This window comes from Molossus molossus, unplaced genomic scaffold (genome assembly GCF_014108415.1).
Source record: "Molossus molossus isolate mMolMol1 unplaced genomic scaffold, mMolMol1.p scaffold_m16_p_4, whole genome shotgun sequence".
In the NCBI taxonomy this organism is placed as follows: Eukaryota; Metazoa; Chordata; class Mammalia; order Chiroptera; family Molossidae; genus Molossus; species Molossus molossus.
In genome coordinates, this window is record NW_023425377.1 from 9,253,854 (window position 1) to 9,281,531 (window position 27,678).

A 27,678-nucleotide genomic window follows, 5' to 3' on the forward strand; every position below is an offset into this window, starting at 1 on the left:
TGTCATGAGGACAAAATGCAGTGACGTAGGCGAAGTCCAGTGACGTAGGCGAAGTCCAGTGACCTGCTCAGAATAAGTGCTGCATAAAGGCTCTGGCTGTCACAATGGGGAAACTGAGGCCCTAGGAAGGTACGTGTTGGTCCAATGGGGCACCACCAGGTAACAGTAGGGAAGGGATAGGGTCCTGGCCTCTTGATTTCCAGTTCACACTGCTTCTCCTCAGTGGTGCAACCTTGGGTAAGATACCTGGGAGTTCAAAGACTTAGTTTCCCCATCTGTTCAATGGGGACAATTCTTACTCCTCCCAACTAGGATGCGGAGGGGATTAAACAAGAGGCTCGGGTGATGCCCAGAGCACCGTTAACGCGAGCTGCATTAACTCTCTCTTCCCTTCTGATCGGAGACAGAGCAGATGTTATCTTCAGGAATCAGAATGAGAAAAATGGGAGGGAAAATTTTTTTTCCTGGCTGTTTGCCAACTCAGAGAACAAGGTGGGGGACACTCAGCACAAAAGAGAAGCGATTAGGAAGAGGATGAATCCCAGACTGAAGAAAGCCACCCGGGCGCAGTCACTTGTCACCCTGAAGACGAAACACACTTCTCCTAGAGGCACGGCACCGGAGTCCGTGCTGCCGTCCTCTCTACGGAATTCTTTCCCTGATTCTAGAAGCTTCCGTCAGCTCAGAGGGGAAGCACTTTGCTACGGTTCCCTGTGGCGGTGCTGACTGTTCCTGCGGGGAGAATGCTGTTCGTGGCCTGACTCCTGCGCAACTGCCCCGACCTGCCGTGCCCGCTGTGTGCCTTGGACGGGGCTCTGCCTTGCACGTGTGAGTAACAGCGCCTGCCGCCTGCCACACAGTCACGAGGTGCCACACAACCACAGAGCCCCGCTCGCCGTCACGATCATTTCCCGCATTGTCTGCCCCCCATCGGGAGGAAATGAGAAACCTGCGCAATTGCCTTTTAAATGCCCAATTTCCCTCCAAGTGTCCAGCCCTTTGAGAGGAAGCAGCCTCCTTTCCCGGTGGGGTCCTGCTGCATGAAGGGGGCCGCGGGCGACAGCGATGGCGATGAGGGCCGTTTATGGCCAGAGGGCTCCGCCGCGGGGCTGTTTAGCCGAAGCAGTGAGGGTTGAGCAGGCGGTGTCAGAGACACAGATCAGTGCCAGGCCTCCAACAGCTCCTGAGGGCCAGAGGGCAGCATGGACACGGGCGGCGTGGCCATCAACAGCACCATTTCATCTTGCTCCCCGAGAACCCCTCCACCCCTGGTGTCACCAGAGAGGAACCACCCTCACCCATAAGACTGGGCAGGAGTGGTGGGCAGGACCAGAACCCCCTGCCTTTGCCTCGGAGGTGGTGCATTGAGTTTCTACACAAATCATTTGCCTTAAACTTGAGAATCTTTTCATCTCATTGTTTCATTAGGGTGATGTCATCTTGTCAGTGAACTTCCACAAATGATGAAATACTTTGCCCAGATGACTCTCCCTCTGAATAAGAGGGAGCCGTCATGCCCAGCGCAGAGCGGAGTGTTTTATTGGTGTTTTGAAGGCAGCAGAGAAAGCTTTTGAGAAAAAAAAGATGTTGTAAGCTGTAGGAAAATCAGCGTCTACCCTCCTTCAGCCTGATGAGCAGGGAACCTGTGACATGAGATGACAGCCGTGGTGAAGACAGAGTGGATGATAATGACATGCAAAGTCTCCGAGGCCAGGCTGCATGGAGATCAGACCTGGCCCCACTCCTTACTGATTTGGGGACTTGGGGAAAGTCCTCTAATATTTTTGTGCCTCAGTTTCCTCTTCTCTAAGATAGAAGTTATAGCACTGAACTCTGGTGGTGTTGGTGTGAATTAAATAAAAGAAAAAAACCCATATGAACTGCTCGGCACATAAGAAATGCCCCCAAATATTAACTATTGTCATTACTGCTGCAACTCTGGGCGGGATCAGAAGACCTCCCTATGGGCTGAGCTGAGTGGCCTCTCTCCATGAAGATGCCGAAGTCCTCACGTCCGGCATCGGCAGATGTGACCTCATTTAGAAGTAGGTTTCTTTGCGGTTGAGGAAGGCAAGCTCATTAGGGTAGCCAACATGATGGGTGTCCTCATAAGAAGGGAACCTTTGGCCATAGAGACCGATCGGCATGCAGGTAGGATGCCATGTGAAGACTGGAACTGTGATACCACGAGCCAAGGACCTATCAGAAGCTATGGGAGAGACCTGGGATCGACCCTTTTCTAGAGCCTTCAGAGGGTGCATGACTCAGCTGACGCTTTTAGTCTTTGACTTCTAGCCTCCAGAGCTGTGAGACAATACCGTTTCCATCAACCGTTCATCTGGTGGTTCTTTAGGGTGGCAGCCCCGGCAACCTGCATACTCCCTTTCAAGTGCCACACGGGACAAGTATATAAAAGAGATTTATTGGAAATAGCTGATGCGGCTCCCTCCAGAAAAAGCAGAAACTTAGCTTCTGAGTATAAAATAATCACTCTAATAAGACATTGTTGGTTTTTGGATTTATCAGACAATTCCAACCTTCTTCTCCCTTGTTGCCTCCACTCAAAGAGCTCAGAAGAGGTTTCTTAGCCTCATATGAAGCAAGAGACAGCCATGGGACACAATTCTAATTAATATAATATATGCAAAATTCTGTGCGTGTGTGTGCGTGCGTGTGTGTGTGTGTGTATGGGGTTAGGCTTCTCCTAATAAAAGGGACAAAGAACTTGAATCCTTCCCTTCTTTTTTTTTCCCCCATGAAGGTGGACATGATGTCTGGAGCTGCATCAGCCATCTTGTGACAACGAGGTAGCAAAACCAAGGGGAAGAGACACTAAAGTGCTGGGAATGGCAAAGTGGAGAGCTCATGCCCTGGATGGCATCCCTGAGCAGCATAAATGTCGACTCCTGCCAACCTTGGGTACCTAGCTAGTTATGTGAGAAAAAGTGTCTTGCATTTTTAAAGTCACTGTTTGTCATTTTATGGTGGCTGTTTGTGATACTGAAGTTGAATGCATTTCTAATTGAAACACTGTCTTTTTTTTTTTTTTCTGGTACGTGCCCCTAGCGGGAACTGAACCCAGGACTCCAGGCTGATGCTCCAGCCGCTGATCCAAACCGGCCAGGGCTCGAAACACTGTCTTAAATGACCATCCTGCTCAGGACTTTGGGCTCCCCTCCTCACTTTCAGTTTTGAAGCATATTTCATGTCATCTCCCAATTCTTTCTGCCTGTTCCCCGTCTTCCCACGTGCCCTGAGGTGGAGAACCGGCTAAGGACTCTGTCATTTCCCTGCTCAGAACATGGCTAAGCTGTTTGCATAATTGGAGGTGCTCTATTTTCTTCTTCCTTGGAACTGTGGTCATTAGGGTGGTTGCAAAGACTTTTGGGAACACAGAACATCAAAGTCACCAAGCACATATTTATAAGTTGATGGCAGTACACATATTGGTAAAAAGTGGACTTTGGAGTTACATAGACCTGTGTTTTTTTGGTTTTTTTTTTATCCTCACCGGAGGACATTTTTCCAATTTTTTGTACAGATAGAGTGAGAGGGAGAGAGAGAGAGAGAGAGAGAGAGAGAGAGAAACATCGACGTGAAAGGGACACATCGAGTGGCTGCCACCCGCACAACCAACCAGGGCCGGGGACAAACTGCAACCGAAGTACGTGCCCTTAGCGGGAACCGAACCCGGGTCTCTCAGGACCGCAGGCCAACGCTCTAACCGCTGAGCCAAACCGGCCAGGGCTAGACCTGTGTTTTGAACTTCAAACCCCAACCACTGACTAGTTTGTGACTGTGGCCAAGTTACTTAATCTCTCCAAATCGCCTCCCTTAATTATGAATAGGAAAATTGAATCATTGGGAAGATTAGATCAGATACTGAATGTGAAGTTTCTGTACATAGTGGGTCCTCTGTAAATGGCTAACTTCATTGTCCTTTTCATGGAGAAAAACATAGTGGTGATACTTTGGGAAAGACGCACATTCAGGGGTACTTGTCACGGCACCTCGTCAGTTGGACCAGTTCAGTCAAATAACTTCTCCATGGAGACTTCCACGAGGGGTTCAAGGGCTTCGTGTGTGGAAAAAATGACGCCAAGAAGAATAAGCGACAGAGAACCAAAGCTGCCCCACAACAGGGCAACAGAGGGGTCTGAACACTTATTTTAATTCTGGTGGTGAAGAAGAAAAAAAAGACATGGTGAGACGTCAGACAGGTCTCTCCTCTCTGGCAATGTTGACATTTTCCGCTGGAATGTTCCTTGTCGTGGGGGGCTGTCCTGGGCGTTATAGGACATTTAGCAGCATCCCTGGTCTCTACCCACCGGATGCCAGTGGCATCCCCCAGTTGCGACAACCAAAAGAGCCTCCAGAGATGGCCGACTGTTCCCAGGGGTGGGGTGGGGGGCACTGGGTCACAGCTAAGGGAGTCCAGCAGTACAAGAGCCTCACTGGGGTCCATCGGCAAGTGGCCCCCCAGGCACTATGACCCTGCACGACGTGCAAAGGAAAAAGGACACGATTCTGCAGATCTTCGGCACCAACCACCTCCTCCACGAGCAGAGGTTGAGGCGACTGGACTCCAGCCAGACGACAGAACAGGAAGTGGAAATATTCGGACTGTTCCATCCATCTGCGCCAAGGACGCTTCAAATCAAGTCGGCTTAATGGGTAAAATATTTGATATTCTGCAAAAGGAGCCGCTGGGTTCCAATCCATCTTTCTCACACAAAGCACGACTAAAGCCAAAGGCAGTGACGAAGAGCAGTTATAAAACGGGAGTGGAGCCTGAGAAGAAGGCTTAGCTGTGTTTTCTAGTCTGCCCCCCACCCCGCCACTTGAATACGGAGGACACTCTGCCTCTGGCACTGCCCAGGCCTGCCAAGCCCTGTGCTCACCTTGCGCAGAGAGTGTAAAACACCTGCTAACCAGTGTAGCTGTGCACCGGGAGGCTTTGCATTCCCCCCGCATCCTCCACGGCTAACAACAATTTAAAAGTGTTCTTCCCCACGCACATCCTTATTATCCTTCATGATTATCAGTTGCTTATAAAAACGCAGCCTTCGAGTTGCTACCCACTTGTGCCTCTCTCAGGATCCTTTTGGGAGCCCTCGGTCTTGAGACTGTAAAACACTGGTTCTAAAGGCACTGGAGGGGGCGGAACTTGAGGGAAAGGCTTCTCTGCATGAAAATATTCATACACATTAATTCATTACGCTCTCGAGAAATGACAAGTTGGTTTGCAAGAATAGTGGAAGACGTTCTCCTACGATTTTGCCCCCGGTGAAGAGCCTGTTCACTCTGTTCCAAACTCCACTCTGAACTTCTCCTGGATGTTGTACGACTCTCACCCAGTCTTGGAGTCCCCAGAGCAGATGTATTTATAGTTTAAAGAGGCTTTGAGAGTGTTGTCGGCTACAGGAATGCTATTAGACAATAATGCAGTATTGTCCTGTGATTATTCGAACATGGCTGGGATGCCGACTGAACTTAAGTGCCACTGAAAATCACTCTGTGCGTTTATGACTGAGCTATTGGACTGGAAATGGACACTACAATGAATGATTATGTCAGACCTGATATCTGACCCCTGGAACTTCTGTCTCGTGGAGGCATAGGGAGGCTGTAGGAGGACTCCGCCGGCTTCAGGGGGCGTCATGGTATCATAGCATTGACTCTTGTGGGGTGAAGGGGAGAAGGCAAGGGTCTGACATCGGTCTTAACCCAACCGAGCTTGGAAAGGGTTACTGATTTTGGATTCCCTGAAGTCCAGCACCATGGCATAGGGGAAACACCTGAACAGAAATGGGATGTCTGGCTTCTTGCTCCCCTACAAGCAGCAAAGAGACTAGGAGAACTGAGAAGAAGGGTAAAGAGAAAAAAAAAGAATGCAGAGATGTAATTATCTACTAAATTTAGGACCATCTGCACAGACAAGCCCTATAATGCAAACTAAAGTGCCTTTGGGGCCTAAATGATCTTGGTTAGTTTGAAAGCTAATTCTAAAATTCCCCAGGTAAGCATGCCGTGTTATACTTTACTTTGGGCACCCCGCATCAGAGGGGGTACCTCATGCGCTTCAGCCAAATGCGAAAGCATAGAAAACAAATCGAGACTTCAGGGTAGTGCAGAGAGAGGGAGGGGGGAGGAGGGCAAAGGCCCGTTCCCTGCCGCCTGGCCCTCTCTGCCCAGATCCATAAACCCATAACCAACTTCATCCATCTCACCCGCCAGCCGGGTACAGTGAGTCAGCCCCCTCTGCAGAGACACCGGCAGCGGCGAATACATAGCAGATTCATCATCATTTCCAACCTGCCTCTCAGCAGCTGATCAAAAGGCAAGTTTCTTCTTTGAAGATTTTCGGTGATAAGCTTCACTGCCCCAAATCAAAACGGGCGCGGGTCCTGACGCCGGGGACCACGCGCGGCATCTGTAAGACAAGCGCCTCGAGGTCCTGGGTGGAGGTTCTCTATTGACAGGTGGGTGGACTTTCACGCATATCCCGATCCGTCTTTTTGGCTCACAACGGTTGCGCGACAAACAGGCACTATGGGATGGAGGGGTTCGGTCAGCCTTTTAGTTTTAACCAGTTCTGTTCTCCTTTTTCTCCACAGACTTTTCTACAAAACCCAGAGCGAAGGCCTCAGAAGGGGTCTCGGTGGGTTTTGTTGCAACAGAGGACCTTTACAGTAACAACCCGCACAGAGACTTACTGAGCGCGCTGGAAAAGAACGGCTTCTCGCCAGCCCCCACAGAATGGCACACCAATAAAAACCGTTTGGGCCAAGCCTGCCTTTTATAGACACGGTGGGCTAATGCCTAATTTTTCAGTTTCCCCGTTCCTGACCACGTGTCTCTGGCGATCCATGTTGGAAACCGGAAGGGCGTCTTCGCTGTTTCTGTCTTCTTCTCCTCCCCAGTCAACACTGGACAGATTCCGTCGCAAATCTGTCTCTCCTGCTTTGGAAGAGAGCTCTCACAGATTCACTCGTTTTCCCCCCAAACTGGGTCCTCACCAACTCACATACCCACCGGTTACCGCCAGAGCCTTTGGAAAAGTCTGCCTGTCTCCTGTCCCCTTTCTAATCTATCCTGCGCCCTCAATCAATTACCCGATGAATATGCCTGCAGCATCTACTAGGTAACTGACCCGGTATCGTGTCATGATTCTGTCAAACTACACTCCCGCTGATGATCTTCAAGCACCTTCCTATTGCCAAGTTCATCACACTGCCGGCTCCCAGGCCAGCGCCCGGTGCCGCACGGCGCCTGCGCCTCCCACTGCCCTTCAGCAGGTGCCCTCCTCCTCCTCACCGGCCAAGCGCCTCACCCTCCTCACCACGCCAATTCGTTCTGGCCTCTTACCTTTCCTGCTGTGAGTTCCTCTGCCGGGAAAGCTTCTCTCCCCACGTCTAGTTCAATTTCTATCTGCCCTCCCAGGCCTGGGCCAGCCCGGAGCTTCCTCTATCCAGGCATCTCGGACTCCTCCAGTGCCCGCGGGCTCGCCTTTCTCTGAACTTCAATAGCCCAACTCCCGCATTGCAACTTGGCGCGGGCGGGTGTGTGCTCTTCACTGGGTGCGCGAAGAGCGACAATAATGAAGAATATCAATACCTACTTTATGTGTCACGTGGAAAGACTATAAAAAGGCAGCATTATGACCGTCATCAACCATTTCTTACTGCTGAGAAAAACAAGACTCGGGACATTGAGGTGTCTTTGCCCAAAGCACTCCGTGAGCCAGGGATGAGATTGGAGCCTAGCTTTCTGTGCCAAATCCAGGGCTTTCTTTGCTGGGCTCCTTCAGTGCCCGGCCAATCCTTAAAACAGGAACGGTTACAACTAAGATCAGGTTTCCTGACCCCGGTGAACAATCCTCCTAGAAGCATCAAGTTGCATTGGTCACTGTTTGAGTCAAGAAGGAACAGAGGCAGGGACTTCTGTGTTGACAACGTCTGAAAAAGAAAACCTGTCTCAACGCCGGTAATCAACTCTCCTCACCATGGGTGCCCTGCTGTCCCTGAGCCCCCAAACCTGTCTCAGACCCCCACTCAAACTCATCCGTGAAGACCTCACAGTCTCCGTGGTGACCAGGAGGCAGGATGGGCTCAAACAGTTTCTCAACAACACATCTTGAGAGGAAGAGACTCCTGGAGGGAGTGTGCTCGCTTCTGAGTTCCCACATGAGGAACATCTCCAGTGAAGAGTGGGGTCTGCTTGGAATGAAAGGTAAACACCGTCTATGATGTTCAAAAGGAAATACACGTAGATATGCTGATGAGCGTGCGTGCGTAAAAATAAAACAGCAACCAGCATGCCAAACCATGCCCACGCCTTTGGCCCAGCCCAAACGGCAGCTCGCTAGCAAAGACGGACAGAAGTTCAAGGGGAAGCACGCACCGAACACTGATAATCCCGACTTAAGTGGGAGAAAGGCCTTCCTCCCTCGTCCGAGCCGGGGGGCTGTGTGAGGCTGCAGGGCCTGTGTCCCTCCCACTGGGCAACTCGGCCGCAGGGGCACAGGCAGCTGTGGCCCTGGGGACGGGCTCCACCGTCAGGCCGAACATAATCCCTCACACGGTGAAAAACCTATTTCTACTTCTGGGGCCTCACCGCTCTTCACACTGAAGAGCCTTGTGCCTGTCACACATTTATTGAAGCTTATTACTCATCTAGGCAGCGGGGCCCAGTTAGCGGTGGGAATTACATTTTAAATCGCAATTTTTCTATTATTTATTTTAGGGTTCCAAGGCTACGGGGAGAGCATGTCAGTGTTACGCTTGATGCGCTTTCGAAGGCTTAAAAGCCCCACATCAGAATTCTTTTCTTCGCCGAGAGCCTCTGTGTACACGTGGCAAACCTTCAGTCACGAGACCAGGGTGCCCTGCGCGGACGCCCGTGGCCCAGCCGCGATCCGCCGCAGGGCGGAGATGCTCTGTCCTCCCGTGGAGCAGTGCAGAAATCTGTCCCGGGCCGCTGGCTCCTCTCCCTCTCCCACCAGGCGCTTTTCCTTGGCTTCCGAAGATAAATGGAGAGTCTCTTAGGGTGCCGGGAACCGGGCTGTGAACAGATGGGCTAAAACTGCAGCCTTATCCTTCAGCAGAAAAATGAGAACCAGCTTAATCGAAGTCAGAGGATCATCTGAACCGGCCACGAGGCTCGAGCGTCCGCTCATTCACGAGGCCGTGGTGAGCATGTGCTGTTCTCCTGTCCAGGCCAAGGGAGCTACAACTCTCGTTAGCTACTCATCTGGCCTCCTTCCCCCTTTCTGTCCCCAGAAAAAACAACATATACGCCATACCTACTCCAGTCACTCAAAGGAATGCCTCCCCATGATTTTTCTCCCTGTGCATGCTTGCTTCCCCTTGTGATGTTTCCTCCCCTCTCTGTATGAACACATTCTTTGCTGTGAGGGTCTACATGCTACTTGGCCTACGTCATGATGAGCGCAAAGCAGCCCCACGAGACAGCATGTGCGTGATATAAAGAAGCCTTTGTTTTTTCCTGCAGTTCACACCAGTTAGTGCTCACGCCTGGAGTCTCCCCTCAGTCTCCCCTCATGTTCCCACCGAGAGCGATTCCAGACCGGCCCTTCCAAGAAGCCCCGTCGTCCATCCGCCCTGCTAAGTGGGTTTTGAAGGGGAGGCAAGCCAAGCACTGACTCAGCCCACCCTCGGTGTCCTCCCCCTTCGGCAGGTCTTGTTTGGTTCCGCGAGCCCGTGGGGGGCAGGCACGGGAGTTTTGGGGAGGGCGAGGCAGCGGTCGCGTGTGAGGACGAAGGAACGGCAGAGGGCTGGGTAAGGTGAGCAGGGTGCTCAGCAAGCAGAGCAGCTCAGGCCTGGCTTTCCTGGGATCTCTGTGTTTCTGTTTTTTTTCCCTCCCTTTCTTCATGTTTTGACAGCATTTGCCCTGGGTGGGGTACACAGCCTGTTGAATAAATCCCTGAGTCACGCACACATGACACACAATTCTTTTTCTTCCTGCCAGATCCACTCAGTCGCAGGTATTTGGGGAGGGTCCAGTCTCCGTGTCACCTGACATTAACATGAGCCATCAGGAAGTGGTATTCCATCAGGATGCAGACAGAACCGCTGGGTCAGCTGACCTTTCCGAAGGCTTAATTCCTGGCAGTTTTGAAGAGAAGAATAAAATGCCATGCAATGGGAATCCATGTCCTCACAGAAGGAATAGAGGTATTTCCTCCCAGACAAGACCAAACGCGTGAACCCCCAGACAGCACTTTCACCTCAAAGAGCCCCCCACCCCCAGAACCATGGTGGCGGTGGGGGATGGGGCGAACAGAACTGGGGAGAGCATGCCGATCGGCATACCAGCAATATTTTTAGAAGTCTGAAACGAACCATAATGTGTATATTTTCCTTTAAAAAAAAATGAAACTTGACAGCAGGAGAAACCCGGCCGTGTCCCCAGGATACTTCAAGGCGGATGTTCCGAGGAGAGGAGGGAGAAACCCGCGAAAGATGAAAACTCTGGCAACAGGACCAGAGGTTGGTTTCCTTAAAGTCAGACCAAATTCACCTGTCAAAACAGTTCATTAAAATGTGCAGATGCTAAGAAATGTTCCTGACCAGAACATTCGGGACAGGGTCCAGGGGAGGGGTCCCGGGCACCGTGCGCCCACAGGCTGCGGAGAGGGGCTGGCTGCCCTTCCCGGACCTGCACTGCCCCCACACCGGCCAGGACTTGGGGCAGAAGACTTCCTACAGCTGGAGAATATCCATGTTCCGTCTTCGACCCAGACTCGCTCCATTAGGAATGAGGAAGCTTTCCTAAACGATGAACTCTCATTAATCCATTGAATTCGATTGGGAGCTCAAGTCGTAAGGTGATCGCAAATATCCCCGCGGGACCTTCCCTTACGCCACGAAGCTAGGCGAAATAAGGCAGAGAAGGGGCCTGGTACAAGATAATTCTCCTCCCTTCCGTCAATTTCTGATCAGGATGGAAAAGAAGACCTCAGAGAATGCCTTCGCTTGATTAAAAAACCTATGCTCCTTCCCTGGCGTCCAGGGTCATCCCGGTGATTTCTGACCCCCGACTTTCAGTGCAGTCCTGGGAACCAACATGCACATCTGTTCTTTCCATCTCTTACGCCGTTTTCCGTAGCCAAGATTGTGGCAGAATAACATGGACATCCATTAGACACAACCGGAGAGAAACCAAACTGCGTGAGAAATGATTTTGTAGGAGTTCTCTTCAGAGGTCCCCCCTTCTTACACCTTATTTGAAATACAGATGGATGTTCAACATTAGGCACATTACTCTCATCTATTAGGCAGGAGCCTGCCGTGTCTATAAATTCAATTTCCTTTATCATGGTGGCTTTCTGGTTTATTTGGATAAATGTTGAGCTGTCCACTGTTATTTATCTAAGATGCTCATGAGGGAACCCAAAGTTTAATGATGTAGGATGAGGTGGCGAAACAGCACCTCCAAGCAATTCTCCAGGATTGCTTTTTATCTGATTAGCTCGGCTGCACGTATCGGTGCAGGAAATTACGTGGAAGATGGCGTGGACGTGGGTACGCTGAGGGTCATCTCTCACCATGCACGTGTCTTCTCACTGTTGCGTGTGTTATCCTGCCTGATCCATGGCATTTTCTGGTTTGTGTTGCTGGTGAATATTTCTAATTATTCTATTCACAGCGTCTTGTTTTCTTATTTCTCATCTCAATAATATTCCATCTCAGTATTTATTCGTCCTTCCGTGGCCCTCCACACTTCATTACTGTGGTCCAAGTATCAGCTAATTGCAGGCCAGCTGCTGCTTCTTTTTTTCCCCCCAAAGCTTTGTAGTCTTTTTTTTTTTTTTTAAAGATTTTTTGAGAGAGGAAGAGAAATATTGGTCATCTGCCTCCTACATGACCCCTACCTGCAAACCTGCATCCGGGGCATGTGCTATAGCCAGGAGTCAAACCGGCAACCTTTCAGTCCCTGGGACAACACCCAGCCACCAGCGCCACAGGGCCGGGGCGGAAGCTTTATAGTTTTGCCTTCATTTCACAAAAAGAGATTGGATACAGATAGACCCACATGTCCTCAATTTCTTATTGTGTAACGGTTAGACCACTCTACGTTTCTAGGGAAATAAAAATGGATGGCTGACCTTTGATTCATGCCAATGAGTTAATAGATAGCTTTTTAACATAAAAGTTTCCATGTCCTGAAGGATCTGGGAAAAATGAAACTCAGATGCCTTCCGTGGCTGTTATGTGCCTGCTAACATCATGGCATGGGACATTGTGCACAACATCACTTCTCGGGGAACTCTACACCTTCCTATTAACTGTACTACTTTCTGAGGTGGCTTATTAGACTCTAGGTCTAGGAAAACATTTCAAGTAAAAATGTCCTAGATTCTGAGGCCAGTCAGCAGATTCCAGCCTCCAACGTGACCAGCTAATCACTTGCCTAAATAAAATTTCTTGCCCAGTGGAAAAACATAAACTTAATAGAATACATTTAATAAATATTAAATTAATATAAAATAATTAACAAGTAAAATTAACATACAAAGTCACAAGAATTTTTTTTTTCATGGGGGAAAAAAGTCTTTAACCCACAATTCTCTCAAGATTCAGGAAGTCTACAAATCTCATTAAAAGAAAGTTTAAACACATGTACTCTGACTTAGCGAATGCCCCAGAAGTCGATGTTTGTAAAATCTGGGGCATAAGGTAGCCTCAAAACCAGTGTCAAAAAAATGCACCTTGTTCAAAGGCACACGGAGCTCCCTTGCAAGGTGTCATCTTGTTTCTCGGGGCCCACAGAACAGAACACACTTGACACTCTGCCACTCACCTTTCCCTGGGGAACAGAGGCAAGTCTAATCAACTTCATTACCGTGCCTCCAAAACACTCATGGTGTGATACAAGCCAGCAAACTGACAGAACGGTATCATGACGGCCAAGGCCAAAAAGCAAGGCAACATGTCTTTCTTTTAGAAAGACCCATGTCCCTAAGGGAGTGCCAGACATGTTGGCACAAATCTTCCCACTAATGACCCGACTCCTCCGAACACCCATCCCCGTGGAAGGTCCTTCCCTAACAGCCGTGAAAGAAGTCACGGTGAAAGAAAGACAGAGACTGGAGGCCGAGTTGGTCCTCCCTTCTCATCCGTAGCTTTGGTAGTTCTTTTTTTTTTTTTATTAGGACATAAAAGCCTTTGAAAGATGATACACATTGTGCATCTTATCAATTTCTCTTTTCAAGGATGGGAGGCAATATTTTCTTCAACAAAGCTCTTGTTTTATCAGCGTGCAGCTTAGTACTGTTATATTTTCTGAAGCATTCCAATATTTGCATGTTTATTTAAGGCTAGAAGTTGATAATATAAAGAAAAAATAAGTGGAACATGCATTGCATCGGCCTCTTTTTTACAGTTATATATATATATTTTATCCTCATCTGAGGACATTTTTGGATTTATCTTCAGATAGAGCAGGAGGGAGAGAGGGAGGGGCGGGGGAAGAGAGAGAGAGAGAAACATCGATTCGAGAGAAACACATTGACTGGTTGCCACCCGTACAACCCCAACTGGGGCAGGGGACAAACTGCAACTGAGGTGCATGTCCTTAGCGGGAACCCGACCCGGATCTCTCTGGTCCGCGGGCGGACACTCTAATCACTGAGCCAAACTGGCCAGGGCTATAGTAATATTAAGTATGTTAACAGAGTTGATGATCATCAGCTCTCCTAATGCAGAGGACCTTATTATTAGTCATCCATTCAATAAATGGTTTATTTGATGAGAAAAGGGCTCAGGCAAAAGTTCTGGGTGTCTATTCTTAATGACAAAAATATGAATTTTCTATAAAGGAATTTTCAATAAAGGACGCAGGACGTCTGGTTTAAGGTGACCTTAAGAGCAATCCAAATATTATGAAAGTTCGTTTTTGGGTCAGGTTTGTGCCGTCTGAGGCTACAGAGCGAAGCAGGGCATTGCAGAGCACAGGAGATTCTGTATTGTTTGTGTACACAGACCTAATTCACCATATAATAGTTCCTTTCTCTACTTGGTGCCTTGTAGCAATTGCTTTCATTTCTTAGCACATCCTCATTTACAGAGAAGCAGCCAGGAGACTTTCAGATTTATGCCATTATTTGCTTCTTCACCTTGAACTCCAACTAAATCCTGCTACACTTCTGTAATGTGAGAGCCAGATGGTGGCCGCGTGCCAGACACCCACACTTGCTAGTTTCACTCGGCTAGCTCTCTGGATGTCAGGGAACCAGATTCTTGCTAGAGGGCTTAACTGTGGTGCTCACACAGCCCCCCCCACCCCACAACTGTTCCTTTGCCTACATGCTTTCTAACTTGGAAATGCAATTTGGGAACAGAGGCAATTAGAAAACATCAGGGAATGTAAACTTCCCTTTACATGGAGGGACAGTGAAAACAGGGATCAGAAAGTCTGGGTACTTCACAATGCCTTCCACAAATGGTCCAACTCCGCCCTCACCCTAAACAGTATTCATTCATCCAACAAATATTTACTGACTGCTTACAAGGTGCCAGGCACTGTTCTGGGGATACCATGACCCCAGAACCGGATTTATACTTTTCAATGGACCTGGTCTAGGAGTGTGGTAGCCAATACAATAAGAGCAGTAACTCCATGTAGTTGAGCTTCTATTGTGTGTGAGAAATAATATAAACAAAGCCACTTTAAAATGGAGCCGGAGCTGCCGTTCCGGAAGAACTTCCTCAAGGTTTCGGAATGTTGAAACAGGACAAAATGACCTTTAGACGGCGCCTAACATGACATTGTGACCCAAAGAACCGTCTGCAAGGAAAACAAGAAAACAGATATGACTAAACGTTGTTTAGAGCCCAGCTGGTGTGGCTCAGTGGTTGAGCGTCGACCCATGCACCAAGAAGTCGCCAGTTCGATTCCCGGTCAGGGCACATGCCCAGGTTGTGGACCAAATCCCCAGTGCAGGGCATGCAGGAGGCGGCCAATCTATGTTCTCACTCATCAATGTTTCTCTCTCTCTTCCTCTTTCTTCCTCTTTCTAAAATCAATAAAGAAAAAAAAAATTAAAACATTGTTTAGAATTAGTGTCACTATGTTAGCTTATCTGCACCAATAGAAATGCCTTCCTTCTATTGATGTAATTGTTCCTTCCCTTTCTCATCAATACCCCGGGCCTTTGCCTCCTGATTGGAACACTATTTGGGTTTCTGCCTGAACCAGCACTTTCCAAATAGCTTTTTTCCATCTCAGATAAGTGCTTGCCGCCTCTCACTTTGGCCTTTTATCTTTAGGTGCTCATGTGCTAGGGACTACCCTAGCTCACTCATTCTAAGATGCGAATATTTACACACCTCTGAAATCAGAGTACACCTCTTTTGTTGTTGTTGTTAATCCTCACCCAAGGATATTTTTTTCTATTGATGTTTTAGATAGAGTGGAAGGGAGGGAAGGGGAGAGAGAGAGACATTGATGTGAGAAAGACACACTGACTGGTTGCCTCCTGGTCTGGGTGGGGGATTGAACCTGCAACTCAGGTATGTGCCCTTGACCAGGAATCAAACCTGTGACCCCTTGGTTTGAGGGCTGATGCTCTAAGTGCTGAGCCAAGCCGGCCAGGGCCAGAGTACACCTCTTAATCGGTGATTGCCTGCCCTGGGCCAGGAAGTGCACGGTCTGCTTGGGTGACTGAGGACCCAGCTACTCACATGGCTGGGCATCAGTCTAGGTGGTCTGTGACTACCTCTTTCCAAAAATATAAAATAAAAATTTCAAATGCTAAGAAATCGTGTCATAGTTTGACCGACAACCTTTTCTCCCCTTGAGAATACATACAGTAATACTTACCATGTATGACAACACATTGCATTTGAAAAAAAGTTGTATCCATCATTTCAATGAACACTCAAAACGTCTTTACAAGGTAGGAATCGTCTCCATTTCTGTTTTATTTTGGATGGGAAACAGGTGTAGAGAGATTAAACAGCAAGCCCTGAGTCATATGGCTTTTGAGTATACATATCAAGATTTGAACCCAGAATCCTAAATCATGGAACAAGTACAGATAAAAAGACAAATGAAAGACTCGGGAAATGGGGATCAGTGGGCCTAGCGACCACACTGCGGCATCCAATTAAATAAACAGTGTGAGGAGGGAGACCGTAATGTCACAGCCTCCATTACTGCTGCTGGACTCAGGCTGGGAGGGAGGGAACGGTTCCCAGGCAAGTCCAGGACAGAGGCCTGAGTGGTGATGAAGGGACAGACAGGCGGGTGGTGACCCCTCCACCCTCATGTCCCCTGACTCGTCCTGTGTGGAGACAGGAGTTCTGGGTTGACGGACGATCCCAGTACCCTGCTTCCTTGTCATGGTCCTTGAGGGGTGTGGGGTGCAGCTGCTCACTCCTTCCTCTCTGGTTTGGCATGAGGATGCTCCATGGCGTCAGGACCAAGAGTGGCTTCCTCGTCCTCATCCGCTGGGTTAGCCCACGAGAGTGGGACGGCCCCCCCTGCTGGCCGACTGCCTTGATTTCTGACAGGTGTCTTCCAGGGAGAAACAAGGGCCATCACCCCAATAAAGGGACTCGTCTTTTGTGAATGTCAAACATGAGATACAACCGTCACCCCAAGGCTGCTAGGCGCTGGAGACCCCCCTAATGACTTCATTTCCTTTCTGCAAATTGACAAACCCTTTGAAATCAGGGGTGCAGTTATGTGGGCATGGACAGGACTTTATTACCTGGCTAAGAGCACATTACCATATCTATTAGATAAAAAGGCTGCTCCCAACATCCAAAAAGACAGCATGACCGGTCCCCTGACGCACTCCTGGGCCGTTACCTTCTTTGTGTGGCGAACTCCCAGGTTTGACCCTTCAGGGCCGGCCAGTTGCGTGGAAATGCCATTTGTCAGATGGTTCAGGTTTAATCATTAGAATTGTGCCCTTTAGATAATAGGAAGTAAATATGTGGTTCGGAACTCACAAAGGAGGGAGAGGGGTAGCATCTCTGGGTACTCGGGGAGCAGCGAGTTTGAATGTGAAAACCCATTCCCCCCCCCCCCCAGACTGGGTCTTCACAAAGACTACCAGGTAAGGGTGCTGTTCGCATTATTTTCTGTCATTTTCTTTGTTTTCCCCAAACCGGCTCTGTTCAGCGAGATGGGAATACACACGAAATAGCAGCTGAGAACACAGGACTCATCAGTCTGTGTCTCAACATATCAATTTTCAAGTGCAGCAACTTTAAACACACCGTGCGCTTTTAGTTTCCATAGAAAATAATCCCTCATTGTTTTTGAAATAACTGAAAGCACCCCAAATTACCACACTCTTAACATTCTGACATGTTGATGGCCCGTGTTCTTCCCGGATCAAAGCCGAGTGTCAGAAGACAGCGTTGCGCAGCTGACTTAAAACACAGCGTTTCATGTTTGGCAGGAATTACCGTCGTGAAAAAAAGACAAGGTGACTTTCTAATATATATGTATTTTAGTTGGGCAGAGATCTGAAGAGCTAAAAACGAATTTAGGATGACACAAACGCTCTTCTCTCTCTCTCGGTCTCCTGTCTCCCTTCCCAGCCACGCGAGGGGTTTTTGTCAGTAAGTCCGTGAGTGTTACGTGTTGTTTTTAACTGGGGGTGGTAGCCTGAGGTCAGTGTCATGCTGAACTGTAGTGCTGACTCTCCCCTTAAAATTTCTAGGATCATCTAGATTTAAACAGCAAAGTCATACATCCAAAGCATCTTTCCTCCTTGCTGTGCGGGAGCTATGCAGAAACTCGGTGCCTTGTAAGGAAACTAGGTGTACCGAAAATGACCCTAGGACAAGAAAGTGATGACGTCATTCAGAGACCCGGACTGTTACAACCGGGGCAGCAGGCCCTGAGTGATCTTGAACAGGCAAAGGTTCTGCCCAGGAAGTTGGGGTGACTGAAGTTTGAGGACAAGGGATCTGGGATAAAGCTGCTAGACAATTCCCCTCTATCCGAGTTGGGGTGTCGTTTCAAGCCGTCTGTTAGGATGGGGACCCTCACCCTGCAGAAAGGGGAAAAGGGGCTGGCTTTTGCCAGTTCGGGGTGTGGATCAGGAGGGCAGATGTGATTGTTCATCGTGAAATGAGACTGCAATGTCAGAAAGTGTCGGTCACCTGCCCACCCACAGCAGACACCTGGTTGGACTCCGCCAGTTTGAAAACGTGTGTTTGTGTTTTTTTTGTGTGTGTGTAGAGGTGAAAACAGTCCGAGAAAAGAATCTTAGAAAAATTACAGTAATATAATCAGACAGGGGTTAGCGAATTGTGGCCCATGGGCCACAACCTGTCTGCCGCCTGGCTTTTGTTTGCGTGTTAATAGCACCTGAGGTAATCAGGTATCATTTTATACTTGGAATGGCTGGGAAGAAAATATCAAAAGGAGAGTATTGGATGACACATGGAACATACGTAAAATTCGAGTTCCAGCGCCCACAGCGGAAGTCCCTCGGAGTACCACCATGGCCGTGTGTTGATGTATTCATTAGCTTTTGCTTAACAACGCTTAGTTGTGACAGACTGCGCGGCCTGCAAAGCCAAAAGCGTTGACTCTTGGCTCTTTACGGCGACAATCTGCTGAGCTCCGGCACAGAGGGTCTGGGGAGTGGGCTAGGAGACCGAGGCGGAGAGACGGCTCTGTCCACCGTGAGAAGGTGATTCGGGAGAGGAGCCTATTACTCTCCCTTCTGCTGAGGACGAAATTAGAAAAAGTGAATTGATGCCCTGGCCGGTTTGGCCCAGCGGTTAGAGCACCTGTCCGCAGACCAGTAAGTCGCGGGTTCAATTCCGGCCAAGGGCTCGTCCCCAGCCCTGGTTGGGGTCGTGTGAGAGGCAACCACTCGATGTGTCCCTCTCACGTTGATCACCTCCCCCAACTCTATCTGAAGATAAACAGAAAAATATCCTCAAGTGAGGATTAAAAAAAAAAAGTGAATTGAAGCTACAAAAAAGGACCATGTAGGTTTCATGCAGTATTTGGAGGACACGGCTAACTGTAAACGTTAGGAGAGCGTGGTCAGGGCAGAGATGCTCGTCTGGACACCAGGTAACCAAGGGCCTATCTCTGCCCTGCAACTGACTGGCCATGTGACTTTAGCCCCTCTGGGCCTCAGCATCAACTCCTGTCAATGACAGTCATCTGCCCATTTTATTTTCTGCTAGAGTGTATGTTGGGGGCTGGGGTGATGGTTCGACTTTCATAATTATATAAACATGCTTTGAATGGAAAAGCTCAAATGGGCAAGTTTCTAACCAGTGACTGTTATGCACACTGTACGGACAGACACAGTAGTCGGCATAACACAGGCGAGAAGCTCGACACAGCTCACAGGACTCAGAAACGTAGGGGTCTGAGGGATTCTGGTGGTGCAGGCAAGGAGAGTCCTTGAGCTACCCAAGGATGTAGGAGCACTTCTTTCTCTTGTTTGTTAATCCTCACCCAAAGATATTTTCTCCACTGATTTTTAGAGAGACTGGAGGGGATGAGGGAAGGGGAAGAGAGGGAGAGAGAGAGAAACATCGATGTGAGAGAGACACATCGATTAGTTGCCTCCTGCGTATGCCCTGACCAGGGCTGGGGATGGAACCTGCAACCCAGGTATGTGCCCTTGCCCAGGAGTCGAACCCACAACCCTTCATTACTAGGGCCGATGCTCTGCCCCAAATGGTCCCTGAGTGGTCGACGCGGGGATACTCCGTCCCAGGGCTCTGCGCACAGGGAGAACGCCACACGGAAGACTCGAAGGGAAGAGTGTATCATGAGACCGCCGAGCCCAGCTGTAAGATCAGAAATGGGGGGCCTTCCCTGACTTCTCCCCACGTGCAGCTGACACCACTCTGCTGGGACACCCACCCACATGCTGGATCTGTGGGGAACGCGTCATGGGGCTGAGCTATTCCAGATGACTCATTTCTGGAGACTCTTCTTGATGGGTTTGAACATGAGAGAAGGGCCCTTTGACTCACTGCAAGTCTGAGCCCAGTGCCCATCCACAAATGTCCTCAGCTGAGGCCTTTATGTCAGGACCTGTCACGTTCTGGTGGAACACGAAGTCCCGTAGGATCCAGGCTGGGCTCAGGTCTTCAGCATGCTGGCTTCCCCCCAGGAGGCCTTGGCTTCCGTGTCTCCTCCCTCCCCCCCCGGTGGCTTGTTTCTGGGGAGGCACGACCCCTCGGCGCTCCCAACAGCACTTTTCTCTGCGCTTGCCATGCACTGTTTACGCCCCCGAAGCTTTGTCATTAATAATACACTGCTTTTCATCTTCAAAGTGATTTATACACATTAATTAATCCTCACCATACTTGGGAGTTGCTGCGCGTAAATCACAGCATGTTCCCACGTCTTTCTGAAGAAACCGAGACCCAGAAGGAAGGCCGTTGGGTTAAGGCGAAGGAGAAAGGGAGCTCTGGGGTCGAGGTCAGAACTCAGGATCTTGACCCCCCACCACGCTTACGGACCTGTCACCCCCTGTGGGGAGTCGCCGAGAGCAGTCCCGTGTCTCCACGCTCTCCATTACTGCTGGGTAAATGGACTCATGACGTCACTCATTCTGAGTCATCAGCTATTCTTCAATACTCCAGGGTCAAAGCATAATCTGACCTAAAGCATGATTATAACCTAATAAACCATCCAAAGATGCTCAGGTCCAGCTTCCAATGGCCGCAAGGCTGAGGATACACAGGTGTCCTAACCCTTCATTTACACGTTACATACCCGGTTAGAGCATTCGGCTCTCCCTCTGCGGTTCCCCATGCATGTGGCGGCCCTACAGAAAACCATCACAGTGTAACCATCGGCCCAACACACCAGGCGGCGGCCCTCTATGTCTCTCTGCCAGGGAGGGCGGAGCACCGAGGCGGGTGTCGGGGAAGGCCGGCAGCGCCCCCCAGCTCCGCAGAACGTAGCCTGGGCAGTGAGCTCAGGGGCCCTTGCCGAAGACGTTTCTGACCCAAAGCCGAACCATGCAAAGACCCCGAAGGCAACCGAAGACAATTCACTTTGCTTCCACGGAGCCCCCCTGAACAGTTATCTGGGGAAGCCCACCAAACGACCTTGAACAACACAGAACTTCTACAGAAGTGATTGTGGGAGCAACAAATGCCCTTCCCCCGCCCTCACGGTCCCAGCCTTCAGGAGGCAGGCGAGTAGCAGACATGACTGAAACGGGGGTGCGTGGGTGTCCGAGGTGTCTGCAAAGCCTTTCCCGGGGGTGCCAGCCTTCTCACTTTTGGAGGGTATTCCTGAGATGCCACTGGTAAGGAATGTGAAACTTATTTTTCCACATTAAGATGAGCACAGGATACTAGGGGAGAGAGTGAAAACTTCCCATCAGATTTTGGCTAGGAACAGTCTGCCCTGCTCAGGGCCCAGGATCTCTGGGGGTGCACGGTCACCAGGCAAGCTTGGGTAGAATGGTCTGGGAACCCCTGGACCAGCCCTGCTCTGGCAGGCACCACGGGGGCTGCTCGAGGATGAGGGAAGTGTGGGAGTCCCACTCCCGAGGGCGAAGGGGCAGAGCCAGAATGATCAGGGTTGCCCTTCCCCCTCTTCACGGGAGGGGTTTCTACATGCGTGTTGAAAGCTGTTTGGGAGTTGGCCTTTTTCGCTGGTATTTTCTAGGATGCCAACATGCTTGGCATGGGAAGAAAGATACCCCAGCAACTTCACCGATCGGCTACCCTAAGTCATTCCCCGAGTCCCCAAAGCGCGGCCTGGGTGGTGAGCCTGGCTCAGGTCCAGGGGCACGTGGCGAGATTCCTGGTCAGGCTGACGGGACAGAGGCCAAGGAGGGGTGTGGGCAAGCTCCTCCGTCTGGGTGACTCGACTCTGTGCAAGGACCTGGCTGCGAGCTCAGGCCTCTCAATGCCATCTCTGTGCCACAGCTCGGACGCTAAGCGAGGTGCGCCCGCTTTCCTACCATTCAGGTGCCCCAGCCTTGCCAGCCACCATTCTGCTTCGATTTGGTTCTTGGTTGAGGTTACCCAGAGTTCATGGACTTCAGAGCTGGGGATGGTGGAGGCCAAAAGGCTACGTCGGGAGTGAGGGGTGGGTTTGCAGGAACGACAGTTCTCAGCTGATCGCCAAGAAAGAGCACAGCAAGGAGGCCTAATTTCGCATCAGCGATGTCGCTTAGGATCACGAAGGAGAAACTCATCAGATGGAATCGGATTTCAGGAGGAGGAAAAGTCATGCCCGTCCATCACTCCTTATGTCTTTCAGGAGCCAAGGAGCAAACGGTGCGGACAACAGAGCCCCCTCCCCCCCCCAGGCGGCGGCCGGGCGGCCCTGACTCACCTATGAAATAGGCCAGCAGGATGGCCAGGAGCAGGGCGGCGCCGATGGCGGACAGCGCGGCGCATTTCCAGCTGCAGTACTTGGAGGGCTTCTTCAGCTTGAAGGCCTTCCTGGAGAAGGTGTTCCGGGGCAGCAGGCGGGGCGGCGGCGTGTACACGGTTCCTGAGGTCAGAGGGTATCCCGGAGAGGAGCTGCTAAACAGGGGCGTGCTTCCGGAGGAGGTCTTAAAGAGAAAGTGCCTGCCAGGAGAAGGGAGACAGTCAGGTCCCGAGGGCGGCGCCTCCGCTTTGTGTCCCAGGGCAGCCCTGGCCCGCCACCCCACCCTGCCCGGCGTGGCCAGGGGCGCAGCGTGACACGCGGTGGTGACATTCCTGATTCCCAAGAGGCTCTCACCTGTGCGTCTGGGTTTTAGCGTCCACAACGGCCCTGCTCAACAGTCCAAGCAAATACGGAAACTGAGTTACTGCTGGTTCCCCGGAGGTGAGGACCGTGATGATGGATCGGAAGCTACTATGTAAAGGCACCTGACATATATTGTCACAGCTGCTTGGGAATACGTATTGCAATATGCCCGTTTGAGAGACGAGAAATCAGGCTTGGAGAAATTCAGTATCATTCAAGGATTTAGACTCCTGAGCTCTCTCATGCTGGGGTCAGTGCTCCGAAGTGTGACTCTAACCTGCGTTTCTGGGGTCTTCTTCCTAAGCTGTTTCCCCCTCCCCGCTGCTTCCTGTTCTGAGACCTTCTCTCTAGGTCACGGGGTCATGGTTCTTTCTTTGGAAACATCTTTGCCCTTGGTGGCTGGGTAACAGGGAAATGGGGTCCACTGCGGACACCTTCCTCAGGGTCCGGAGACAGTTGCCCCAAGGACACTTCAAGGACCACCAACTCTCAGAGCAGAGATATTCTCTCATGGGTCAAATGTGACTTGCCAAACCTTTTTAAAATGATGGCCTGTCTTCTAATACACACTAGGGGACTTCAAAGCATGGGCTAAGTAGAGTCTAGAGTTTGAGCAGCGGAAAGCCAGGGGTTGTGTCTCCCTCTGTCACTTGTTCATCTTCATGTACCCAACTCTAAGTGTGGCACGCAGGGGAGACATGAGTGAGTGAGCGAGCGAGTGAGCGAATGAGTGAATGGATGGAGTTCCTGCACCATGTTTTGTGATTTTTACTCAGTGTCAATTCTAAGATTCCAAAATGTTTTACGGGTGTTTCGGTTCTCTTCAAGTCTTCGGTAGGTACAGCTGTATTTATGGACCACAAACTCTGTGTCAGTTACAGTGCTGACTGTTTTACTTGCAACGAAACCTCACATCAACCCTGTGAGGTAGGTGCTATTATTACCGCAGTTAGCCAGCTGGGTCCTTATGGCTCAAACTCCAATCTGCCTGACTCTCAAAGCTCTAACTGGACCTGCTGTACCATACTGCCCTGCATAGGGAGGTGCATCGTGGCTGCTTTGAGACAAAACCTTGAAAGTATTTTAATCCTTGATGAAGATCAAACAAGCCTGATATGACAAACAATCATGTCGGAAAAATGGGTATCTGGTTAGTGCATTATTTAACAGAGCTGCCATTAAAATAAACAACTGATATTTAAACTTTATTTGTACCATAACTATGTTTGATGACCTGCATGAAGCCAAGCGGTTTGATTCCATAAATAAGACTTTGTATCCCTGTCCAGCAGCTCTCTGCAGCTCCAGGTGAAAATGTGTCTTTGGGGGAGGAGGCTGCAGGTGTTTACAGGCAGAATTTTGGGGCAACGTCCACCTGGCCTGGGGTCCTGGCCGTGCCACTCTGGACAAGAGGGCCCATGGAAGTCTCCCAGGGTGCTCTGGTGAGCCTCGGTCGCCTCATCTGTAAAGTGGGCGCAGAACACCACAGGCACCTCCTGTCCTGGCCCAGGCTGTCGTGAGGATGACCTATGATCATGGGGGGACAGCACTGAACCAAGGCTGTGCCTCCACGTACGTGCTCAACGCACCAGGGGTGACGTTTACTATCAGCTCCTCGGAGCAACATAAAGACCCTGAAACTTGAGTTTTAATTTAAAGCTTGACGAAGAATGGCTAACACACATGCGAAGTGTCCTCCAAATCGCTAGCTGGTAGTCCACTGTCTCCTAGTTACGTCAGAACACAGGCAACCCCAGAAAGCCAGGCAAGGGGACAGCGCTGGGACTCGATTTAGAGCTACTTCCAATGTATTTCTCGGACAATCCTCCAAGAGCAGGTAGTGAAAGTAGGAAGTCAAATCGAACACAAAAGCCAGCCTGTCCTGGCTTAGAATCCCTGCGGACCCTCTAGTGCCCGAGAGAAAACCCAGTGTCAGTATGGGACCAGATTCCTTATCACCACAGCTCCCCCCCGTTTTGAACCCCCTTCTCACTTTCTGCTCCCAGGTCCCACGAACCCTACACTTCGGCCACATCAAAGACGCATGTCTCCTTAACCAGCCTGCTTAGGACTCTGTGCCTTTGGGACTGCCATGAGATGCTCTCAGGATCGGCCCCTCCCCTGCCTCCCCACCCACCCCACCCCACCCCAGCCAACTCCTACTCACCTTCCCACCACCTACTTGGGAAACTTATTCTAACAACCCTCGACCCCACCACTGTGCACTCAAGAATCTATTTATACACTTGGTATAATATATATGTATATATAAATATGTTAGCAATCTTAATACCAATGATTAATGTATCTGCCCCAAATCGAACTGTGAAATCCTTGACACTTGACACCGGTAGCTATGACTCCCAGCGTCTCCAGAGCCCAGACGCCGGCTGTGTTTGCGGACAGAATCAGTACACTAGAATCAGGAATGTGTTAGCAACATGAGGCAGATCACAAGATGAAGATGAGGAAATTGAAATTGGCATTAGCGCGATTTTTCACACAGTCATGCATAAGAACAGAAGGAAAGAAACGGCCGTCATTTCTTTTTTTTTTTTTTTTTTTATCCTCACCCGAGGATATTTTTCCATTTCTTGTACAGATAGAGTGGGAGGGAGAGAGAGGAAGGGAGAGAGAGAGAGAAACATCGATGTGAAGGGACACATCGAGCGGCTGCCACCCGCACGACCAACCAGGGCCGGGGACAAACTGCAACCGAAGTACGTGCCCTTAGCGGGAACCGAACCCGGGTCTCTCCGGACCGCAGGCTGACGCTCTAACCGCTGAGCCAAACCGGCCAGGGCCGTCATTTCTTTTGTATGGGATTGCTTCGTGACATCCTAAGGTTGTCCCCTTGCCAATCCAGTCTGTTTACCGTACTTCCTTCTAAAAAGGAAGTCAGATTATGTCAGAAGTCACCCCCCCAAACAAACAAATAAAAGTGACTTTTGATAACTCTTAGAATAAATTCAGAAATCCCTCCTATGGCCGATAGGGTCTTGCGTGATCTGCCCCTTGGCCCCTCTCCAACTGCATCTTCTACCACTTTATCCTCCCATTATTGTCATTGTCCTTGTCCTATTTTTCATCATAGCACATCCATGACATCCCTGCCCCAGGACCTTTGCACTTGCTATTCCCGCCACCTGGAAATACCTGTATGACTTATTTCTCCACTTCATTTCACCACTGCTCCAGAGAGATCTTCCCTGGCCTCCCCCTCTCTCTGTCATTTTCCATCCTGTCATGACAACTTTATTTTTCTTCATCCTATATGTATTTGTGTATTATTTAGAACTTCTATAAGTTTAAAATAATCAGGTATTTTGTCTGATTTGTTCAATGTTATATCTTGACATCTAGAACAGAGCCTGGTCCATAGCGGGGCATCCAACAAATGAATGACCTACAACCTTCCCAAGGTCAAAATAATAAATACCGAAAGGACCAGACTGTAAACATTTCTTGATTAAAAACCAGGCTTCCTCCTGCCATCGTGACTCTTGCTCTCCACAAAGAGTTGCGAGCGAGCGTACGGGCACACGGGCAGAGGTGCATTTCCAGGTGCAGAGCCAGATCCCTGCGCAGAAGAGCAGCCTGTGTACTTCTCACCGCGGCACGGACCTTGCGGGTTGCAGCTCTCAGAATGCTCCCTCGTGTCGCAGGGTCCGTGGGGACCCCAGCCACAGGGACTCCTTCAGGTGTCACCTCTCGTCTTTCTGGTTTCCGGCGCTGAAAATGACTGAACCAAAGGACCAAAGATCCGTAGACTCCTGTCTCTGCCGTAACATAGTTACTCCCTGGTGTCACAGATTTTAGAAGATTAGATTCAGCAAACGAACAAACAGAAAGGTTCTAAAGGAATCATGTTAGGCCATGTCCCCTAAATACCTGCGTTAGGATGACTTGGGTGCTCTGTTAGGAAAGTACAAGTTCTGGGCTCCATCCAGACCCAGGCCTGGGGTCTGGTCGTGCCCCCACTAAAGGGCTCCCTCAGTGATTCCAATGTATGTTCAAGTTTAAGAAACTCTACCCTAACCGGGGTTGCAACTTCCAACTGTGTCTCACTTAGCGAACACACACTAGATGGTTAGCGGGCATACTTTTTAAAGGCAAGTTTTGAATGTGGTATCGTTAGGGGTGAAGTGTCACGAAGCTGACAACGTCCTGTCAAATGATTCAGAAGACGACCTTGACGTCTCTCGACGTCTAGATTGATACGGCAAACATGGCAAAATGAGAGCACTTGCTGAGACTAGGGGGCTATTCTTATGTTGACTCTTCTTCCAACTTTTCCGTATGTTTGAAAATTTTCATAATTAGAAGTCGAAACAAACACAAGTTCTGATTCGCCCGGGGATTGTCCTCGCATACTGCAGGCAGAACGATAAACACAACAAGGCCAGGCCTGCAGGTAACGGTCTGGCCAGGTGCTCACCGGGAGGACCAAGCAGGCTTAGAGGACTTGTGAATTTTCCCTGAACTGGCTGGGAGGACAGCTCTCCCGCTCCCGCCCCGGGGGCCTGCGCGGGATGCTCTGACGAATCATCGTGATGCCCCAACTGAACTTCTCAGCTTGGGACTCCAGGCATCAGCAAAAATGTGTAGCTTCCAAATGCACTTGACATTGCTCAAGCACAACTCAATTGCTCTCAGAATCGGCCACTTGTGTCTCGGGAAGGAAAGGCAAATGAGGGGCCCCCCGAAGTGCTGTCCTTGGAATTTGCTCACACTCAAAGGGAGAGCGAAAGCCAGCCCTCGATGGCTTACAAAAAATAACACAAGAGCTTGCAACTTCTTTCCTCGACACGTGGGTTATCGGGCTCGTCCGGGCGCGCAGCATCCTTCCCGGCACAGGTCAGCGATTCAGACTGGCCATCAAACTGAGGAGCCAGCCCAAGGAAGGACGGCCCCTCTGCGTCCTCGGCTCTGCGCCCTAGATCCCAGGGATCT

At 50.0% G+C, this 27,678-nt stretch overlaps 1 protein-coding gene across 2 annotated transcripts in view; it reads right to left on the minus strand.

Moving 5' to 3' along the window:
* The window catches only part of TENM2 (teneurin transmembrane protein 2), an 883,834-nt gene that overhangs the window by 221,061 nt on the left and 635,095 nt on the right, over positions 1-27,678 (minus strand). For both annotated transcript variants that reach the window (XM_036239731.1, XM_036239730.1), the window contains exon 5: positions 22,324-22,562. In XM_036239731.1, the coding sequence (XP_036095624.1) occupies positions 22,324-22,562 (239 nt within the window). The remainder of the gene's footprint in view (positions 1-22,323; positions 22,563-27,678) is intronic.